General features: G+C 45.9%; 1 protein-coding gene across 1 annotated transcript; it reads right to left on the reverse strand.

Moving 5' to 3' along the window:
• Positions 1-11,926: 11,926 nt before the first annotated feature.
• FIGLA (folliculogenesis specific bHLH transcription factor) lies at positions 11,927-18,657 on the reverse strand. Its single transcript, XM_067532355.1, has 6 exons — positions 18,478-18,657; positions 17,682-17,912; positions 16,241-16,393; positions 14,070-14,306; positions 12,654-12,702; positions 11,927-12,061 (listed from the first exon to the last, which is right to left on the reverse strand). The coding sequence occupies exons 1-5, from the start codon at positions 18,595-18,597 to the stop codon at positions 12,682-12,684; spliced, it is 762 nt and encodes a 253-aa protein (XP_067388456.1). The 5' UTR covers positions 18,598-18,657; the 3' UTR covers positions 11,927-12,061; positions 12,654-12,681.
• Between the last annotated feature and the right edge of the window lie 1,020 nt (positions 18,658-19,677).

Genomic DNA, 19,677 nt, shown 5'->3' on the forward strand with positions numbered 1-19,677 from the left:
TCATTGTATGCCACCCATCTAGCAACATGGGGAAGGAATAAAGATCTCACAGTAAACTAAATGGAATGTGTTTTGTCTTTCTAATCTCCTCCAGTCATTATTCACAAGAGCTGGAAATGGATGGAAATGCAATCCTTTCATAGTCATAGGGTCCTTTAGGGCTCATCCAGCAGACATCACCTGTGCCCACCCTGATAACATCATCCTGGATTTTATTCCGAATGTTTCAGAACCCAACTGAGCTTCTTTCCCACAGTGGTCGATCATGCTGTTAAAGGGAATGCAGTAATACAGTGCTTTACTGGAGACAAGAGCTTCTGCAATGGTTTTTAGAAAGAGAGCAACAGAAAGCATTTAAGCCTCCTCTCTCCCCGTTTGATTGAACTGTTGCTTCCGCGGAAAGTTTGGAGTTTTTTTGTTTTTTTTTGAAGGTGTCACCCAAAACTTATTCTTACAACTAGTAAACAAGGAGTAAGTAGTTGCAGAGAAAGTTAGAAAATCAGGAAGAACACTGATAAAGGGACATTGTATTAACTCAAACACTGGCTTGGGAGGATGGTTTTGCGGAACCCCTTAATAAAAGCAGTGGAATATTTTTTAATTAGCATTATCCATTCAGATCCCAGTACTTAGCTGTCCACATCAAACAGCTCCACCCTGTATTGGCAGCCTCAGCAGAGGCACCAACAACTGAATGCGTCCCCTCTGCCCCTAGAGATGATGCCTCACGATAGGGACGAGGCAGAGCGGCCTGGGAAGTGTGAAGGAAACTCGCACTGCACCTGAACTGCATCCATCTTCAGAACTGTCAATCTCGCCCATGTCACAAGCATTGAATTCACGCAGGAGTTTCCCAGACCAGCAGGCATGCCGTTTCCTTTCCCCACATTAATTCAAATTCATCATTGATTAAAGCTGCATTTCTATTACCATTTCCCAGAGTGCTTTCTGGCTTCAGGCGGAAGCATCAATTATTCATCCAGCCCAAGCTTCTGCTCCACAGAATCCAAGTCTCAGGAGGTCCACGTTACGTCTCGGCTGGGGCCAGGTTGTATGTTTTGTGCGTGTTGACACAGGAAATGGAACGGCTTTGCTGAACATATTCAGGTGGCAAAGGACTTGGTGTCGTGATTCTGTAGTGTCGTAGCACAAAGCTCCGATAAGGGGCCCAAGAACCTGAAACAGCACCTGCTCAGAAGGCTTCAAGCAAGCAACCTCTGTCAGCCCATTAGAGCTGGCAAGAACACACCATTTGCCCTGAAAGGATGTGTCTATACTTGACTTTTCAGTCATGGTAACACATGTTAATTACTAATTAACATGTGGTAATGAATTGATTGTAGTGTACACACTACACAAATATTTGTCCTTACTTGTGTTCAACCTTAGCTACATGAACAGGAATACACATGCATGAAGTGGTGATGCTAGAACGTACAATCATGTTAGTTACACGTTAACAAAACTGAAAAAGTCAAATGTAGATTTGTCCAAGAAGTGAATGGGTCCAGGAGGATCTAGCACTGGAATGGGGGATAATGCAATGAAATTCCTTTTGTACCTAAAATTTTGACTTCTTTAAGTGAATAAGGAGTGGCAGATTGGAAGCCACCAGTCTTTCTGGACCCTGGGGCATTATAACTTAGCGATAAAGTAGAATAAGTGGAAATCACACTGTTAAGTTGCTGGTTTCAATAGGGTTGGATGGATGTAAACCAAAAAGGCAGAAAGCATCCTAACATCTACACTATAGTATGTTCCTCCCAGTCACCCCACTCTTACACTTCACCCAGCAGGATGACTTTCTAGGAAGCTTTCCAAGATTGATCTGGCTCCTGCTCATTCCCAGAGAAAAATGAGACTGACCAGCAAAGGGTTTACAGCCTTCAAGGTGGTTTTCGCATCATTTAAAATTTCTCCCCACTGTTACATAGGGCCACCTGAAATGCTTAAAACCCAGATCTATTTCCTTAATGAAGATCTCTCCCTCCATTGCCCATGGGGATTTGGTTCCTGCCCAGCTCTTTTCTTTTTGGGGGGAGATAAGAGGAAAATATTCAGGAAGGAAACAGGTTGTTGCTTAAAATACAGATGGGCCTGAGCTGCGAAATAGGAGCTGAGCTTCGGAGAAGCAGAAGGACATGGAGAGGAGGGGTGGTCAGACCATTACAGAAACAGAGTTGTCATAGTTTGACACAAATAGCAAACACATGATTATTTATATTATGTCTTAAAGCATATGGCAATTTTTAAACAAAGGACAAGTAATCAAATTTTCAAAAGCATCAAAGACCCATTTTCAAAGTGACTTAGCACGCGAGAGAGTTAGTTTTAATGTAAGTCGATGGGATTTAGGCTATGTGGTTTAGCCTCTCTTGAAGAGAGGACGTTGGTGCTTTTGCAAATTTTACCCAATGCTTCTGCCCTAAAGAGGTTACATCACGGGTCCACTCGTTTCAAACCTGGACTCGTAAGAACAGCCCCTCACCTTTTTACAACACAACTGCTTTCAAGAATTAATCACACCAATAACAGTTCCCAGGACAGGACCCAAATTTGACAGACAATGAGACAATGATGTAATTGGGGTCAAGGTTAAAGTTTGTCATGGACCATCTTGGTAAAATTCCAAGAAACGGTACTTTAGTACCTTGCCTAGCCAGAACCACCTCCTCTTAAAATGTAGAGTCCACATGAGACCCGGCAATTCCTGCTTTACTCAACATATGCTCTGCTCAGAGAGAAGCTAAAGAGTTTCCGTTGGATACAAAATAACCATGGAAACCAAGACGATCTTCCTCATTTAGCCAACTAGGGAATCAGAACATGGAGCCTAGAGTTGTAGGAGGATGTGTTGCAATCAGAAGGAAGACAGAATTTCCAAGTAAAGAAATAATTGATTCAAGGTACAAGAACTGAGTGGTTAGATGGAAATGGTTAGAAAAAAAGGGTTTAAGCAGCCTACTATGCACATTGCAGAATGAAGATTGTGCTCATAAGGAAATATTACATGAAGACTAGAAAACATTCTTATGGATTGCAACAAGATAGTCATGACTAAAAATCCTGACGCTATTGATAGTTGAGCACCTGATTATAAACAAAAAAATCCCAAGTACCCGAATCACAGACACACAATCTAGATACACAGTTGTATGCCTGGATTATGTAAAAGCCCATGTATATACACAAAAGGCATGATTTGTAGGCAATTTAGACATACTGTTAGGCATCTAGATTATGTGCACAATGCTGTGACCATGCATGAAATGGGTCGGTGCACCTAGACACTTGCATGCACGAGTCAGTAAATGTACATGCAGCAGTCCTCTTGGGAACACAGTAGTGGGTGAGGATCATTGACAGAAGTCCAAGTGAATTTGAAAGGAGGCATTTGAAGGAATGGGGAGAGTTTTGTGGCAGGGTACCTGGGGTAGGATGCAGAACAGAGTGGGAAGAATGAGGCCAAGCGGTCTGGGTGGGGTGAGGGAAGCAGGGTGGGGGGCAGAGGAAGTGACAGCTGAGCTTTAATTATGGAGAGACAAATCGGAACAAAGATGGGGGAATGCAAACAATTTAAGTTACAGCACAGACCAAAAAACGAAAGGCTCTAGAAGCTGCAAAGAGTCTGGCAGGTGAGAAGACTGGACAGATTAAACACTGAATAAACCATTGAAGAACACACCCAAAAAGGGAGTAGAGCTTCAAACGGAAACAAGATTGGTCTAGTAACTAAAACTATGTGCTCTTTTTAAAGGCTAGAGCAGGCACATTGGAGGAAAGGTCTAGCTGTGAGATGGTAATTATTTTGCATCTGTCTCTATCCAAGAACAATGAGATCAGATTGCCAAAGAGAAGGGGGAAGGAAGGAAAGAAATGGGAAATGTTAGGACTGCTAATACAGTATTAGAAAGCATCAGGTTCAGGCAGCCCATGTGAAACGAGAAGTGGTCAGCGAGGCTGTGCAGAAGGGATGGGATATTTTATGACCAGAATGGGATCAGCACGTAACACGGTGTCATGATCCTGTAAACACTTCAGCATGGGCGTTGTGAGCCGAACAAGAATCACTGGATGGTGACCACCCCGCCCTTTTGATATTACTGAATGGGAAGGAGGCCCTGGCTAGGTTAAAGGAGAAATCTGGGGTGGGAAAGGAGGCCATGGCACATAAAAAGAGATGAAAACCCCCAACTTGCATGCAAATGCATACGTACCTTCAAGCACCATTGACTCATTGGGTCAGCACCTACAACTGGAGCCAGATTGTCTCAAGAGTTCACTTCCCATTAAGACACCCAAATGAAATGGTGACTTTTCTGGGACTACTTGCATGCTTGAAATTAAACGCACACTTAAATGTTTGCAGGATCATGGCCGAGGCATTTATTAAGAAAATAGTGCGTTCTACCACCACTCCCCCTTTTTCAATCAAAATGGGGATGAAAAGCTTCAACCAACTCTGCTTGCTACATGGAAAATACTAGAGGCAACCTTCAGATATGTGTTGCTACCAGCTTTATCTAGAAGGTCTAGCAATCCTCATGCTCCAGAGCTTACCTTAACACTTAGCTCTTCTCACACTTGTCACCCATAGACCAAGGCATTTTACATTGGAGGTTTTGCGTTTTACAGCTAGGGAAAGACAAAGCAAAGCAGCCTGTTTAAGGTCACCCAACCAGCAAGTGGCAGATCCAGGAATAGGACCCAAGCCTAGTCCAGTGCATATCCACTGGGCCACATCATGGAAGTAGTCTGACAATGGAAGGAGAAACATCGCCTTAATACAACTGCCTCGTCACGCACAGCAATAACCAAACCATGTTACAGGGGAGGGTGATAACTGGAGCATGGGAGGCGAAAGATAATCAATCGCCATGGAAGACTGGTATCCTGATTCCAGAGCTCAGGCAGCAGATACGGTGGGTTTTGAGCTGCATTTATAAACCAAGCAAAGTGAAGCAGCGCTATGCAGGGTCTTGGAAATCAGGAGAGTAAATATGCAGCAGACAGAGAGCCCATGAAGATCTGTCAGGATGAGACCCATAGCCTGATGAGGATCCACAAGAGCAACTAGACTGGGGAGAACGGATGCTTATATACAGATCAGCCTAAACTAGAGTGCACGACTCAAACACCTATTCTTTACCAGACAGATTTTCCAGAAGTGCGCAGCACCCACGTTTAGGGTCAAATTTTTAAAAGAACCCAGCACCCATTTAAGCACTTAAATGAAAGTGGCCAGATTTTCCAAAGAGCCCAGTACCCACCGAGAGAGATGAGAAGGCTCCCTCCTGCACACTGAGAACAATTAATGTAGTAACCAGACACCTCAGACAGGATCAGGGCCCTTCTGCTTTGGGAGCTGCACTAACATAGAGATCCCTGCTCCACTCTCTACTAAATATAAACGCTGTGAAAGCAGGATTGTTAGGGCCTTTTGACATAGCCCAGTGCACTGCATCAAACTTCCTTCAGCAAAGTATATATTTCACACACATTTTAAGGCTCGTTGTTCAACTCCAAGAACAAGGTAAAAGAAAACCTGACTTAAGATAGATGTACTTGAAACAAGGCAAGTAGCTGCAGGATCACATAGGGTAGGAGGAATTCTGAACAGCAGTCAGAGAAAAAGCATCGTGAGGCACCAGGTTAAAGAAAAGGAAAGATGCCCCCTCTGCTCAAGGATACTCACTAGCTTGACTTTAGTCCCCTTTCCTCCAGTCATGTCTCTCTCCAGTGTCCCTGATTGTGCGGGACATCTCTTTAGTCCCAAAGTTCCACACACATCTGGGATCTCCTCACTGAGAATACGGATGAGAATCCAGCTTAGTCACTGGCTACATGGCGTCACTGCCTATCACTGACCACGCATGGGTGTGCGCAAATGCAGTGACCAAGAAGTCACAGAAAAGGGATAAAGGGAACCAACTAACCATCTTCAGTTGACTCAGAGGTTAGAAAAGTGCCTGAAATGCATGACTTTATGATGAATTGGGTTTTAGGGCAAAGCACAATAAATCTTTTTTAAAAAGTCACCCTCTTGACAGCACCTGGCTGGTCGGTTTGTTGCCCCTGGAAACAATATTTGTGCAGCTAGTCAGTCGTATAGTTATTCTTGGAGCTGGGTTCCACAGATTAAAAAACTGCAAGGTTGTTATACTAAATAAGCAAATCTAAGGAGTTCCAAAGCAGTACTTAATACTAGATTGGTGCAGTCACCTCCTGCCTAGGCACTGTATGTGCTGTCACTTGCACGTGTTAAATAGCGGCAGAGATTCATAGTTTAACTTATGCCTGCAACTTGTTCCATCCACCTGTCTCGGCTGTAGAGACTGTCAACTTTGAGGCAAGGACTGGGTGTGTGTGTACAGCAACTAGCACCATATTAATTACCGTATTACTGAGCACTTAGGGGCCCAGTCATGGATCCGGAGCCCCTGTGGTAAGAGCTGGCCAGACACAATGGGGTCTCAGTTGGGGGATCTGTAGGAACTAGTGTAATAGAAATAAAGAATAAGGACCATAGAAAGTTGCACCTGTATGTTTACTGGGCTTAAGGCACATTAGCTTCTCACCCCATATTTATCAGCAGGGGAGAAGGTGTGGAGAATAGGCCTTTGTAAACAAGATCAGCGAGAACCAATTCGGAGTCTGAGATTCAGAGAAACAGAGCCTAGCAACAAACCGAGACCCAATGATCTTTTGTTTTTCATATCGATCACAGACGTAAATCACATCTCTCATTGTCAGCTATAGTGAAATACAGCATGTATCCCGGATCTAACAGCGCCACGGGTCTCTTCTCACACACACTCTTTTCCTCCCTGTGATTTGCTGTCCTAAAGGTCATACACACATGTTCACCTCCAGCCCTCAAGATAACCTGATTAGTTACATCTTTGTAGTCCTGGGGATACAACCATTCCCCTGACTTCAGTTGTATGCGGTTAGAATTCCGGAGAAAGACACAAATGCCCGGACACTCCCAAGCGAAGCTCTTTGATTAGTCATGCTTCCTTGTTCCACAGTAAAAACCCTACTCAACAGGATACTTCCTAATAGGTGGTTCAAGTGTTAATGCGGCTCTGATGACGGAGATCAAGATGAGTTGACCAAACTCCAGCCAACCAGTTCACATCTAGGTTATCACAAACTGCTTATTCCTACATGTCATTAATTAGGGAGAAACACCTGTGTATGGCTGAGCTTAGCCTCTGGAGCACTTTGATGCCAGAAGCTCATCTGACACGAACATAGGACATTGTTCAACCCCATGCCCCAACCACCCATTGTTAACTCAGAAGGTGTAAGAGAATTTACGTTCTCCCGGAACAGACCTTTTGACAGGAGTGAATGAGTTCTCCCTAACCGGAGAAGCGAATAGGTAACATCCACACGCCTAATCAAAGAATTGACATGGAAACAGAGATTTGTCATAAAATTATTAATTAAGGGGCACTGGGACAGAAGAGAGCCAAGTATGGTCACAACTCACTTTTTAATCGGGGATAGATATTTTTGACACAGAAAGATGAAGGGCAAAATGCCTGGAAGGATTTGAGATCTTGGAGCCTCAATCCCTTTACTCTGAATGAGCTTGAACTTTGCACTGAGATTCGAGAGTCTAAGACCCTGTGGCTCTTTTGAAAATAAATGTTACCCAAAAGGTTGTACATGCAACTTTAGGCTAGTGACATGGTCATTTCCCCTGCGTTCACAGAAGACATTGTCCTTCCCATGAGGTCTTGGTGACACACCCAATCTTTATGGCACTGGACTATGACATGGAAGAGGACTTGTAGACGAGGCTGACAAGAGTGGGGAAAGGGAGGATAGTTGCACTGGGGCCCAGTGCTCAGGTACCCCTAATCCCCAAATATCTGCATAAATAAAATGAAATGTAGAGAACATGATGTCCGGGGGCTCAGATCTCTCTCAGCAGGGCCTGCATGTGGGTAAGATTCTGACATTTTTATCAGTGTCCCCTAAACCTCCTCAGAGTAGAGAATATGGTGGTAAGAGCACCCGAGTCTACACAACAGCATCCCGCTTAGCCACACCCTGTAAAGCTGTGTCAGGGTGAGCTGCGGGCGCTCACTGTGCCCAGGCAGACAAAGCCTTGTAACCCAGACCTGTCAGACGTACAATATTTCAGTGCATAGAAACTTCAGCTTCCACCCTCAAAAGCCCCACGTTCAGCACCTGGAAGCACCAGAGATTCCAGTTCTACTTTGAGATATGGTTTTCCAAGAATTCATCTAAAAATCACACTGCAGGGGAGAGGCAGGACGAACAGAAGTGATATCTCCAGTTTACAGGTATTCAGAGAACCACAAAATATGCCTCCAAGTAACTTCATATCCCCGAGTACTTACAAAAACCTATAATTAAGTATTGATATAAATGGGCAGATACAGCTTCATTTAAATTCCCTACCACATTTGTAACGTCTTAGAGCGCTGACCACTCTAGGGCTTAGAACATGAGAAGTGCCAATTTCAGGCACATTATACATCTTTGGCTTAGATCATCAGTGGGGAACAGCTGATCTGATAGTACTTTACTCTATAGAACTGTAAGGAAGTGGGGGGGGAGGGGGGGAAGAGAAGTGAGCAGATGTGTAGCGACCCTGTGTCACAGAGATAAATGTATCAAGCTTCAGAAGGGGAGGACAAAAGAAAGTGATTTGCATTCAGCGGGGGAAGGCCAAACCCAGATATTTGCAACCAAGAAGCAGAAAAAAAAGAATCCAGAAGGGACAATAATAAAGCCAGTGATTTTAAAAACTCTCTCAACTGCCCTGGAAAAGGCACATGCACAATAAATAGTACAGTGAATTATTCCTATCAGTCTCAACATTAAATGCTTTAACATTTCAGCCGCTCCACAACACCCAGCCCAGCCCCTCTGTACCCAAGCGTCAGTGCATGAATTGCTGCTTAGGAAACAAGAGGGATTCCCTGAGATCAAACGATGTGGAAGCCACAGAACAGCCTGGCCGGTCTAAAAACATTTGTCTCTCTAAATAAAAGCAATTGAGGGGTAGGGGAAAATCTCAGCTATTTGATGTGTAGGAGCTCTCCTGTATTCCCATTAAAATGTGCACCCAGGTCTTCTATTACAGAAATTTGGAACATGAGACAGATGGGGGAAAACGGTCTTCTGCAAATTATACTTTTGGAGCATTCCATTTCAAGAAAGGCGAATCACACAGACTGTCACCTTACTTGCCCTGAAGAATTCCCTTATTAGCTATTGAAAGACTCCACCTAAGGCAGCAGATAATGCACCATGTTAAATTTGCAGGAATTAAATTCAAACATGTAAACATCACTATGCACGAAACCTCCCAGGCACACTGGCATTCAGAGACCTGTGCGGATTTAACAATGAGCAGGGAACCCTAGTTTTAATCAAGCAAATATATATTAGATATGCAAACAGGGCAGTCAAAGGAGTGAGGGGTTACATTAGTCCAAAATCACTTACCCCTTTAAGCATCTTCTAGCATCTGTTTCCCAGCCCCAATATCTGCAGTGATTAATCTCTTCTCCTGTTCTTTCCCAATCAAAACAGCTAAGCAGATGAGCCCGTTCCATCCATGCTGCAGCCTCTCTGATTTGACAGGTCAGCTGCAGCAGTTTCCTTACCACGCCTGCCTGCTATTCCACTTTCCAGCCAATATCACCCAGACAGAGTCGGAAGAGAATCAGGGCTGCCAAATACACCCGGAGAGAAAAATGCAGAAGTGAGGCTTCACTTCCTCCCACCCTCCTTACGTTGGCATCAAAATTAAATCCAGAGCTCACATGATATTTGAGTGGAAGGCGTCTATTTGACAATGCCTTTAATGACAAAAGGCCAACTCCCTATGCATTCCGGGCCCCCTCTACTGGCATAACAGCAGAGCATGGACTAGGGACTGCGATTCTTTACCTTCTCTCTCCTGCTGCAGTGTGGCAAAATGATGCAATGAAGCATTTTTATTACCATGTATTTTTTTATACAGATGCATCCATCCAATTAATTCCTCCACCAGAGATGAAAAACTTTTTAAAAAGCTATTGAGAGCAGGAGTTTTATCTACTGGATTTTTTATATTGGCATTGAAAAAACATTCCCATCACTGAGTTAGATTGTGGAATAGTCTCTCAAGCAACATGATGCAAGGCCCATGGCCCGAGTCAAAGCAGTAGGAATATCCGTTTATTGAACAATCCTGCACTAGCGGAGGGAAGGTGCCAGGTGGGTGAGAGTTATTCCATGAATACCATGCATAACCCTCTCTTATTTACCACCCTCTGCCCCGCCACACACACAATTTTCTTTTAAGTCACCTATTGTTTTTCAACATCAAAACATCAAATTCTGCCTATGATCAAGAAGAGAAAACGTACTCGCAAGACCTCAGAACCTGTGCCATTTCTATGGAAGTGCAGCTGGGAAACCATTATTGCAACAAGATCTTCTCCCTGAAGGAACACTCGCAAACTGACTGCACCATTGCTGAGATGATGTTACTACGTAAAGCACATGAGAAGCAGCTAACGCAAATTGCACGCTGGCTAGGAACCAACTGTGAGGGTAGTGGAGAGCACCGCTATGACCTCTGCTACAAGGGCAAGCGTTGAGGCGGACGAGTAAACCAGCTCCTTGCAAAATGGCCTGTTGCAGAAGACGAGTAGCCATGTGTCCCTGAGAGCAGGAGTTACGGCTTGGAAGGACATAGGTCTAGACTACAGCAATTCTGAGGTAAGCACTCAAACTATGGGGATATGTAGTAACATGAAGCCCTAAAACAGATAGGAAGTTAAAACCATAACTCTCCACCTCCAAGCGACTGTGGGGAAAAAAATCAGGCCAGCAAGGCACATTTGTATAGATGGTGCCTCTCCATTCTATCTAATGTATTTACATGTCCCCAGTTAACATAGTATCTGAGCACCTCCAAATCTTCAATTTATTGTTCCTCAACACCCCTGTGAGATAGGGCAGTGCAATTATCCCCATTTTACAGATCAGGAACTGAGGCACAGAGAGGCTAAGTGACTTGCCCAAGATCACACAGGGTCCCCTGTGGCAGAGCAGGGAACTGAACCAATGTCTCCCAAGTCATAGACTAGTGCCCCAATCATAGATTCCAAGGCCAGAAGGGACTATTGTGATCATCTCAAAGTGTCAAGCAGCCCATTTTGTCTGAAATCAGTAAGCCCTGCAGGTGCTCATATCGTCTGAACAAACAGATCATGGTGTTTAAGAGCTGGGATCTCAAAACTACAACACAAAAAGCAGGGATAGAAATTAACTTAATGTAACAGGAGGAAGTTTTTATAACAATTCCATTCACGTTGGCCTACACACAGATTTGCACCAAAATAATTAGATCTGTTTTCATTCACCCCTTTTGTTACTTCTAGGGTTGGCTGGGAAAAAAATTGCATTACATGACACACTGGGGTTTCCAAAAGTGATTTTGCTCCCCATTGGAACAAAAATAAGTTCTCCTCCTCCCCCTCGAAAAAAAAAAAAAAAAAAAGAGAGAGCAACCCCAGAATAGCCAATAGCCCAGTGGTTAGTGCCCACTGCTGGGATGTGGGAGACACAGGTGCAAGTCCCTGCTCCAAACACTGTAGGGTAGGAGTGTCAGTTGGTCTCTCCCCGTACCTCGACCCCTTTATCTTCTCCAGACCGGAGACAGCTCCCCAATAAAAGTAGTCTCAAAACTGTTCATTTCCACAAAACATTTTATATTTCAATAAATCTGCATTTTCCAACAAAAACCTGTCACCAAATTCTCAACCAGCTCTAGTTACTTCTGTGCAAATCTGTGCACACGCGAGTCCTGTGTCTTATGTCACAAAAGAAACTTTTGCCTAAGACTTTTTTGCTTCAAGACTGAAAAAACAAAAGCTGGAGAGAATACTCAGCTTCTAGTCGGTTTCATTTATTTTTTTAAAATAAAGTATTTATAAAACAAAAACCCATCCAGGGAAACTCAAGTTTTCATTAAATCTCACTTGAAAAAGAAGATCATCCACATCTCCATAGTGTTTGACACCTGAAAGAGAGTGTGATTAAGAGACCGTAACTTGGAGCGGTTTTAGAAAGCAAAGTTATCCAGCAATGAAAAAAAATATCTAGTGGCCGTGCTACTAAAGAATCAGAATTTACGGCTAGAAGGGAACACCAGATCATCTGGTCTAACCTCCTGTATATCACAGCCCCCCGTCACCACCCAGTACCTGCACACTAAATCCAGCAACCAAAAGGAGACCAAAATATTACAGCTAACAGGAGACTAGACTGTTATGTGACGGAGGCAGAGAATAGGAGGGACCAAGGTGCATCAATGCCCGATGCCCCTGAAATGATTAAGTGAAATATACCCAGATAATCTTGGGAAGTCGCACTCCACACAGCAGAGGAAGGCAAAAAAAGCCTTCCTAGGTCCCTAATCCCCAACCTGTGTAAATCAGCATATCTCCACAATCTGGCCCAGAGAAGCCACTTTCTGTGGAGATCAGCCACCCTGTGCTTTCCCACGCAGTACTGCACAAGGATTTGTAGCATCAAGATTCATGCACTGTAATCTGATAGCAAATAAACTAAAAAGGCCCTGCACCAGGTATTAGATAGTACAGACAACTTACTTCAGACTATTCAGGAGAGCTTGCCACTTTAGTGATTTGTCTGATACACCTTTAAAAAAAAAAAAAAAAAAAAAGAAAGAAATTCAGACACTTTATTCAAGGATATTCATAAAGTTGCTTCTGTGGATTGTATTAAATCAAACTTGAGAACATATGCTGCAGGACAGTTTTTATCAGAAATGCACAAGCGTAACAGACCTGAACTCTATGTATGCTATAAGAGCTGTAGGGTTTGCCGTTAGTCACATTCCTTCATGAAAGAATGATGTTATTAAAACCTCAGCTAACAGAAGCAAGTAGTAGTTTAAATCAATATCTGAGGCTTCCTCCCATGCGCTCATCCATTACAACTATAGATAAGACGCAGTTGCCTGCAGCCTAGTACTTCTTTGTGTAAACTACTGTCTTCTACGGTCTACTTTGTACAATCTAAAATACAAGATTGGAAACATGATTTGCAGCCCTCTTGGAGGCCTGGCCAATTCACAGTGCCCTCCCTATGTTATTTTAATGATTACAGCCCTTTAAAAAAAATGGATCTTTCCCTGCAAGGTGAACTTTACAGTAAGATTCTTGGGATGGAGCAACTCAGGAGCCTGCTGTTAAAGAAGGATGCACAATTTTTAAGCCCCCTTATGCTCTCAAGCAAGGGTGCTTGGTTGCATAGCTGGGTTCTCAGAATTACTGAGCATCCAGTTTGTAAAAGTCCTGGGGAAGTGCTTGTGCACGGGACCTCTAGGGATAAAAAAGGAGCCGCTTATTTAGGTGCCTATTAATTTAGGCTGACAAGTTCTCAATGTTGGTTTCACTTTTTAGATCGGAGATGTCTCACATGAGCTCTCAACAAACTTGCAAACTTTGAACTACTAGAATTCATGAAAGTGTACCGAAAAAAACAAAGCTAAAAACTTTGTCCACATCAAGCCAGCCAGCCAAGGCCATTCAATCAAACAAAAATACGCTGCCCTCTCCACCCCCCAAACCCAAGCCTGCCCCGACAAGGCCTGTGAGAAGAGATGGACCTTGCAACATGCTTTAGACTGAGGTCAACAGACTCAAGAGCTTCTGGACCAACAGGAAAGGGAGAGAGTTGCAAGTTAAGGACATTTCATGAATAGAGCCACACCTACTTCCTTTCAGTCCAAGCACCTGTGCTGATCACAGCTCTGGCAGTGTCACCCAAAGAGAGCAAATCTCCCAAGTAGGAAGGTTGCAGGACATTTAGGGCTCTATAGGTCAAAAAATGGTGCATGTATACATTATCCTGCCTCACTCAGCACAGGGGTACGGACCGGACCACCCGGAGGTCCTTCCAGCCTGACATTTCTACAATTCTACGATCTAGTTACCCTACAGAGCAAGCAGAGCACACACCCCCATGCACCACATCTATAAAACTTAGACATTTACTCTTACCAGTCTTCCATTCTTCTGGATTTGTACAATCCCCACATAAGCAGGAAGGATGCTCCGGCCCCACACATACACGGGGTTCTCCACTGCATTGCTTGTCCAGGCTACGCTCAGATCATTGTCAGTCCTGATATAACAGCCGGAGCTCTGCGGTAGTGCATTCCCCACAAAGCCTTCCTCTAAGGAGACTGGCATGGAAGCGCTGCTGGCTAACTCCTGATCAACAGGGTCGTCCAATTTCTAGAAGCAACAGGAGGGGGAGAAAGACAGGACAGCTTAGGTAACCACCTCCAAACAAAGCATTGCAGATGTCACCCCCGTAGTACGTCATTACATAGAGAAACAAACACTAAGATGTCAAACCAACTGGCCTGCTTAAGAAAGAGGGCAACAGCTGCTACAGGGGAGCCAGAAAGAACTAAAACAGAGGGTAACAAAGAATTATCTCTATAACCTTAAATAGGAGAGATGAGGGCTGAAGGTGTCATCACAGAAGTGGAGTCTGAGAAATGTGAGAAGGATCCCATGGGGTAAGTTATACCACACTCTAGCCCCCACTGACACAGGTTATGCAGATATGGATACCACCAAATTCTCACTCCGCTGTGCATATCACCGCTGAGTTTGGCTCACTGTCAAATTGGGCATAGAGGAGGGTAAGTTTCTGCAACTCAATTCCCAAGAGGCCAGGAGAGAGGAGGATATGAGAACATGGAATTGAAAGAAAGTGGCCCCCTGCTTCAAAGTTAGACCTTCCAGATCCTCAGTATGTAAATTATGCCAGCTTAAACTCCTTTATACACATGCAGAGTTTTATGACTTGCAGCTCATGACAAAATGCTACAGTGCATTAAAAAAAAATACAAAAACCAACAGAAAACCACTGGAGGTCCAACCTTCGCATGTTGGCTCAGTGCATCTCCAACTTTTTGCTCCACTCTGTGGGTTTCTCCATACAAATCCTCACCCTGTTCTCTTCACTGAGAGTTTAGGGAAGGTATTTTCTGAACTAGCTAATCCAAAAGCTACCTCCAAATCTTGCACAGATGGTTGGATGATGGATGGACTAAAAGCGGTAGAAAAAAAATAATGGGATCCACTCCATTTCCCTCTCCATGGGGAAACAACTTTAAAAACAAAACAAATGTGTGTTCTTTCAACAATAGAAAGTTTCAAAACTCAAGCTTTTATTGCAAATAAAAAACATGTCCCCTTTCAGTTTCTGAGAAAAAACAAAAAGTTTGGGCACTGAAATTCCCCCTCCTCCTCTTCTTTTTTTTGCCACTGGATAAAGGTAAACTGAAAGTGGGGAAAATCTCAGTCTCCCCTTTTACTTTTTCCACTTGAAAAGTGGAGGGGAAGTACAAGAAAATAAACTTACTTTAACTGAGTCTCCCCACACACATACACATACTTAGTTCCAGTGGCTTTTTCTTTACTTCCAGTGTTCTACTTCCCCTCCCACCCAAGGTGACCAGATGCCCTGATTTCATAGGGATAGTCCTGATATTCGGGGCTTTATCTTATATAGGCATCTATTCCCCCCTTCCTCTCCCAATTTTTCACACTTGCTATCCGGTCACCCTATTCCCACGCCTATTTGGGGAAGGGTGGGGGCAGTGGAAAGAACAGAAAGGCTTAAAAACCAAATACATTCTTCAGTTATCAGAAGCCAAAAAACAAAATTCTCAAAAATGTTCCCCCCCCCCCAAAAAAAAAAAAATTACTTGAAAAAAACCCTGCATTTTCCAACAAAAAAAGCTCATCTGAAAGCTTTCAGCCAGCTACCCAGGGCTAGAGCTGGAGGGTCATTACTTAACCCATAAGAAAGGTTAGTTTCATAACCCAGCTACTTTTGTATCCCTGTTGATCAATGACCAATAGAGAGAGATGCCCAAATGCGGCACATTTAACATGAAAAGTGGCAGCTTTTCAATTGCTAAGTTCCTGCTCTGTTTTGCTATTAGAAGTCTGCTAAGAAGAAGAAACAGATAGAAAGAGGACATGCTATTTTAACAGATATTATATTGAATGCAAGATACACCTGCCTTAAGCTGAAGTTCTGGTCAGATGTCCATGATGACATTAACAAGAGTGTCATTGCACATTGCATTCACATACATTCTGAGAGAACTGCAGATTTATTATACAGAGAGGGGAAGGTCCTTGTTTACCTCAAAGCCTCCAGTTTCCTCCAAAATCAAATGGAGTAGGCGTATATATTCAGTGGCTGCTTTCAGCGTGTCTACCTTACTAGGTTTCCGGTCTTTGGGGATCAATGGCACAATGGTCTTCAGCTTTGAAAAGCCGCTGTTCAAGTTTTTTATCTATCAAAGATATTGAAGAGGAAATTAAACAAAATTCAGTCCATTCGCTGCAGAACTCCACCCAGTGGCAAAAGAGGCAACTTTTAAGTGCAGCTCATTCTACAATGACAGATCAGTTAAAAGTGCACACATTCTGCATTCAGAATAATTGGTCACCTTTTTATTAAGCTAAAAGATTAAATGCAGTTTTAATGAATGCTTAATCAATTATTGTAAAGTCTAACCCATTAATAGGTGGCTTGTAACCATCTGCCACACCTTCTACTGATGTGCCGTACTAGAAGGTGTATAATTTATTAACCCTTTATATATGGAACCTTAATATAAAGTGCAACTGAATTAGTCACTATATATGTGGGAAAGTACATCCCCTTGGGAAAAATGAGGGGAACCACACAGTTATGATCAAATGGCAAAAGTGAAGGGGTTATTTGACCCACACATGTATCTTCCAGAAAACAGAACTAGAGCTCTATTGATGCCAGTAGTAAGGAGCATAATGACAGCAAATAAATACTGTAAATAAATAAGTAAATAAAAAGTAAATAAAAAATTAGGAAGGCTAAGAGGCCACAGCCAAAGCCTTAAAAAACAACAAGGTACATTACGAACAGAATGCCTAGGACCAATCACGAGTCTGATTGCTGCAGATCCAATGTAAAAACTTTAAGCTCACCAAGTGCTTAGACCCATATTTTAAAAAGATATTCAGGTGTTGCTGCATGCAGCGGTGCAACGCTAAATCGATTTAGGAGCCTGTGTCTTTTTCAAAAGGATTTAGATACTAAGGAACCAAAATCCAGTAGTGGCCAATGGGATTTGGGCCAACATGCCTAACTCCCTTTGAAAATGAGACCTAGGTTCCTAAATCAGTTTAGCATTGAGATACACTGAGCGCAGCAATGCCTGAATACCTCCAAAAATCTGGGCCTTAGGCCACAATACTATAGACAACTTTACACCAAGCAAGTAACTTGTGAGCAGCTCTGCTAAATCCAAAAGGGCTTTTCATACATAAGTGTGTGCAGGATCTGATCCCAATTTAGGGCAATACCGTAGCACCTAGCGACTCAAGCATGGATCAGGACCGGGTCATTGTTCCCATCACGAGCCCTGCACACTGGACCCCGCGGGAAGGCTACAGAGACAAAATTAGACATTTGGACACGTTTCCTCCCTCCCAGTTTTCCAGCCAACCCAGCTCATTTGCCTCACGGACGCTTTAAAAGCAGCAATTTGTGTTGGATGGCGAACAAGAGGCCCCGGTTGGCATCACTAGCTCCCTTACCCGCTCTCTCTCCTTCGCATTCGCAGCCTGTCTCCTCCCCAGCACCTCCTCCAGGTTCTCTGTGGAGAGGTAGTGACCTGAGGGCTGCCTCTTCATCCTGGTGATGGCTGCCATGAAAGGTAGAGGGCCAAACTGCTGGCTCAGCACATCGCCCAGCACCTCAGGCCCGGGGGTCGCCAACAGAGGCAACCGGGGCTGCTGCTGCTGCTGCTGCTGCTCTTCCTCAGACATCTGTGGGGTGTCAGAAGAAACCAGTGGCCGGTCAGGGCCAGCAAGGCAAGGAGACACCTGTGCGGGGGGGGGGGGGGGGGGAGCCTTCCTTGCTCAGCTGACTGCCCCAGGGAACAGGGCGCAGGGCTCACCTGGGGGGAGGAACATCAGCCTCTGGGACCCCCCAGAGGACACAGCGAAGGGGGGCATGGCTGCCCGGTCAGGTCTAATGGTGCCCCGGGGCCAAGGGAGAGCAGTGCAGAGGGCACCAGCACCTGCCCCCAGGTCACCCAGAGCTCCCCTGGGGGTTATTTGCAGGGGGGGGGACACAGTGGGTGTTCCCCAGGCGGTGCAATGGAGGGGGGCACTGCTCGCCAGGGGGGCCGTCACAGGAGCCCCCAGAAAACACACCAGGGGGCGGGGACAGTGGCAGCTTGCCCAGCTGGGATTCTGGGGTGCAGTGGGGGACCCTAGAACCCCCACCCCCTGAGCTTGGCTGACCTATGGCGGGGGGGGCATGAGTCAAGGGAGGGGCCCCCGGGGTAGGAGTGCAGAGGAGACGGGGGGGAGGGGCGCGGGGCGTTACCTGGGCGACAGGGGCACGGGCCGGGGCGTCCCTGGAGCTTCCCGGGCGGCCGGCGCGCTCGCGGCTCGCGCTAAGTGCCGCGTCCCGGAGCAGCTGCACCTGCACCTGGGCTGCCGTCATGCGCCGGCCGGGCCGGACCGGGCCGGGCTGGGCCGGGGGGCCCAGCAGAGAGGAGCCAAGGGGGCAGGATCCCGTCGCTGCTTGCTGGAAAGGTGGGGCGGGGTGTGACCCTCTTTTTGTAATGGGGGGGAGGGGCTGCGGCCCTGCATTGGGGGCACGTTCCCCTCCCCCTAGTGTATAATGAGGGGCTGCGGCCCTGCATTGGGGGCACGTTCCCCTCCCCCTAGTGTATAATGAGGGGCTGCGGCCCTGCATTGGGGGCACGTTCCCCTCCCCTCAGTGTATAATGAGGGCTGCGGCCCTGCATTGGGGGCACCGTCCCCTCCCCCCGTGTATAAGGGGGGGCTGCGGCCCTGCAGGGGGGGGGCACCGTCCCCTCCCCCCGTGTATAATGAGGGGCTGCGGCCCTGCATTGGGGGCACCGTCCCCTCCCCCTAGTGTATAATGAGGGGCTGCGGCCCTGCATTGGGGGCACGTTCCCCTCCCCTCAGTGTATAATGAGGGGCTGCGGCCCTGCATTGGGGGCACCGTCCTCTCCCCCCCGTGCATAATGGGGGCTGCGGCCCTGCATTGGGGGCACCGTCCTCTCCCCCCGTGTATAATGGGGGCTGCGGCCCTGCATTGGGGGCACGTTCCCCTCCCTCCAGTGCATAATGGGGGCTGCGGCCCTGCAGCGGGGGCACCACCCCTCCCCCTAGTGTATAATGAGGGGCTGCGGCCCTGCATTGGGGGCACGTTCCCCTCCCCCAGTGGATAATGAGGGGCTGCGGCCCTGCAATGGGGGCACGTTCCCCTCCCCGCGTGTATAATGAGGGGCTGCGGCCCTGCAGCGGGTGCACCACCCCTCCCCCCAGTGGATAATGGGGGGCTGTAGCCCTGCATTGGGGGCACGTTCCCCCCCTAGTGTATAATGAGGGGCTGCGGTCCTGCATTGAGGGCACCGTCCCCTCCCCCCGTGTATAATGGGGGGCTGTGACCCTGCATTGGGGGCACGTTCCCTTCCCCCAGTGGATAATGGGGGGCTGTGACCCTGCATTGGGGGCACGTTCCCTTCCCCCAGTGGATAATGGGGGCTGTTTG

The sequence above is a fragment of the Emydura macquarii genome, unplaced genomic scaffold, assembly GCF_026122565.2.
Source record: "Emydura macquarii macquarii isolate MOO-44397 ecotype Brisbane River unplaced genomic scaffold, CSIRO-AGI_Emac_v2 contig_3278, whole genome shotgun sequence".
NCBI lineage: Eukaryota > Metazoa > Chordata > Testudines > Chelidae > Emydura > Emydura macquarii.

Bases quoted from the DNA above. Each gene is read 5' to 3' on its own strand.
- FIGLA (XM_067532355.1), bottom strand. From the start codon at position 18,597: ATGACGGCAGCCCAGGTGCAGGTGCAGCTGCTCCGGGACGCGGCACTT. The intron at 16,394-17,681 runs GTAAGGGAGCTA...TATCTTTGATAG, and splicing joins ATGCGAAGGAGAGAGAGCGG to ATAAAAAACTTGAACAGCGG. The intron at 14,307-16,240 runs GTAAACAAGGAC...TGTTGCTTCTAG, and splicing joins AGGAAACTGGAGGCTTTGAG to AAATTGGACGACCCTGTTGA.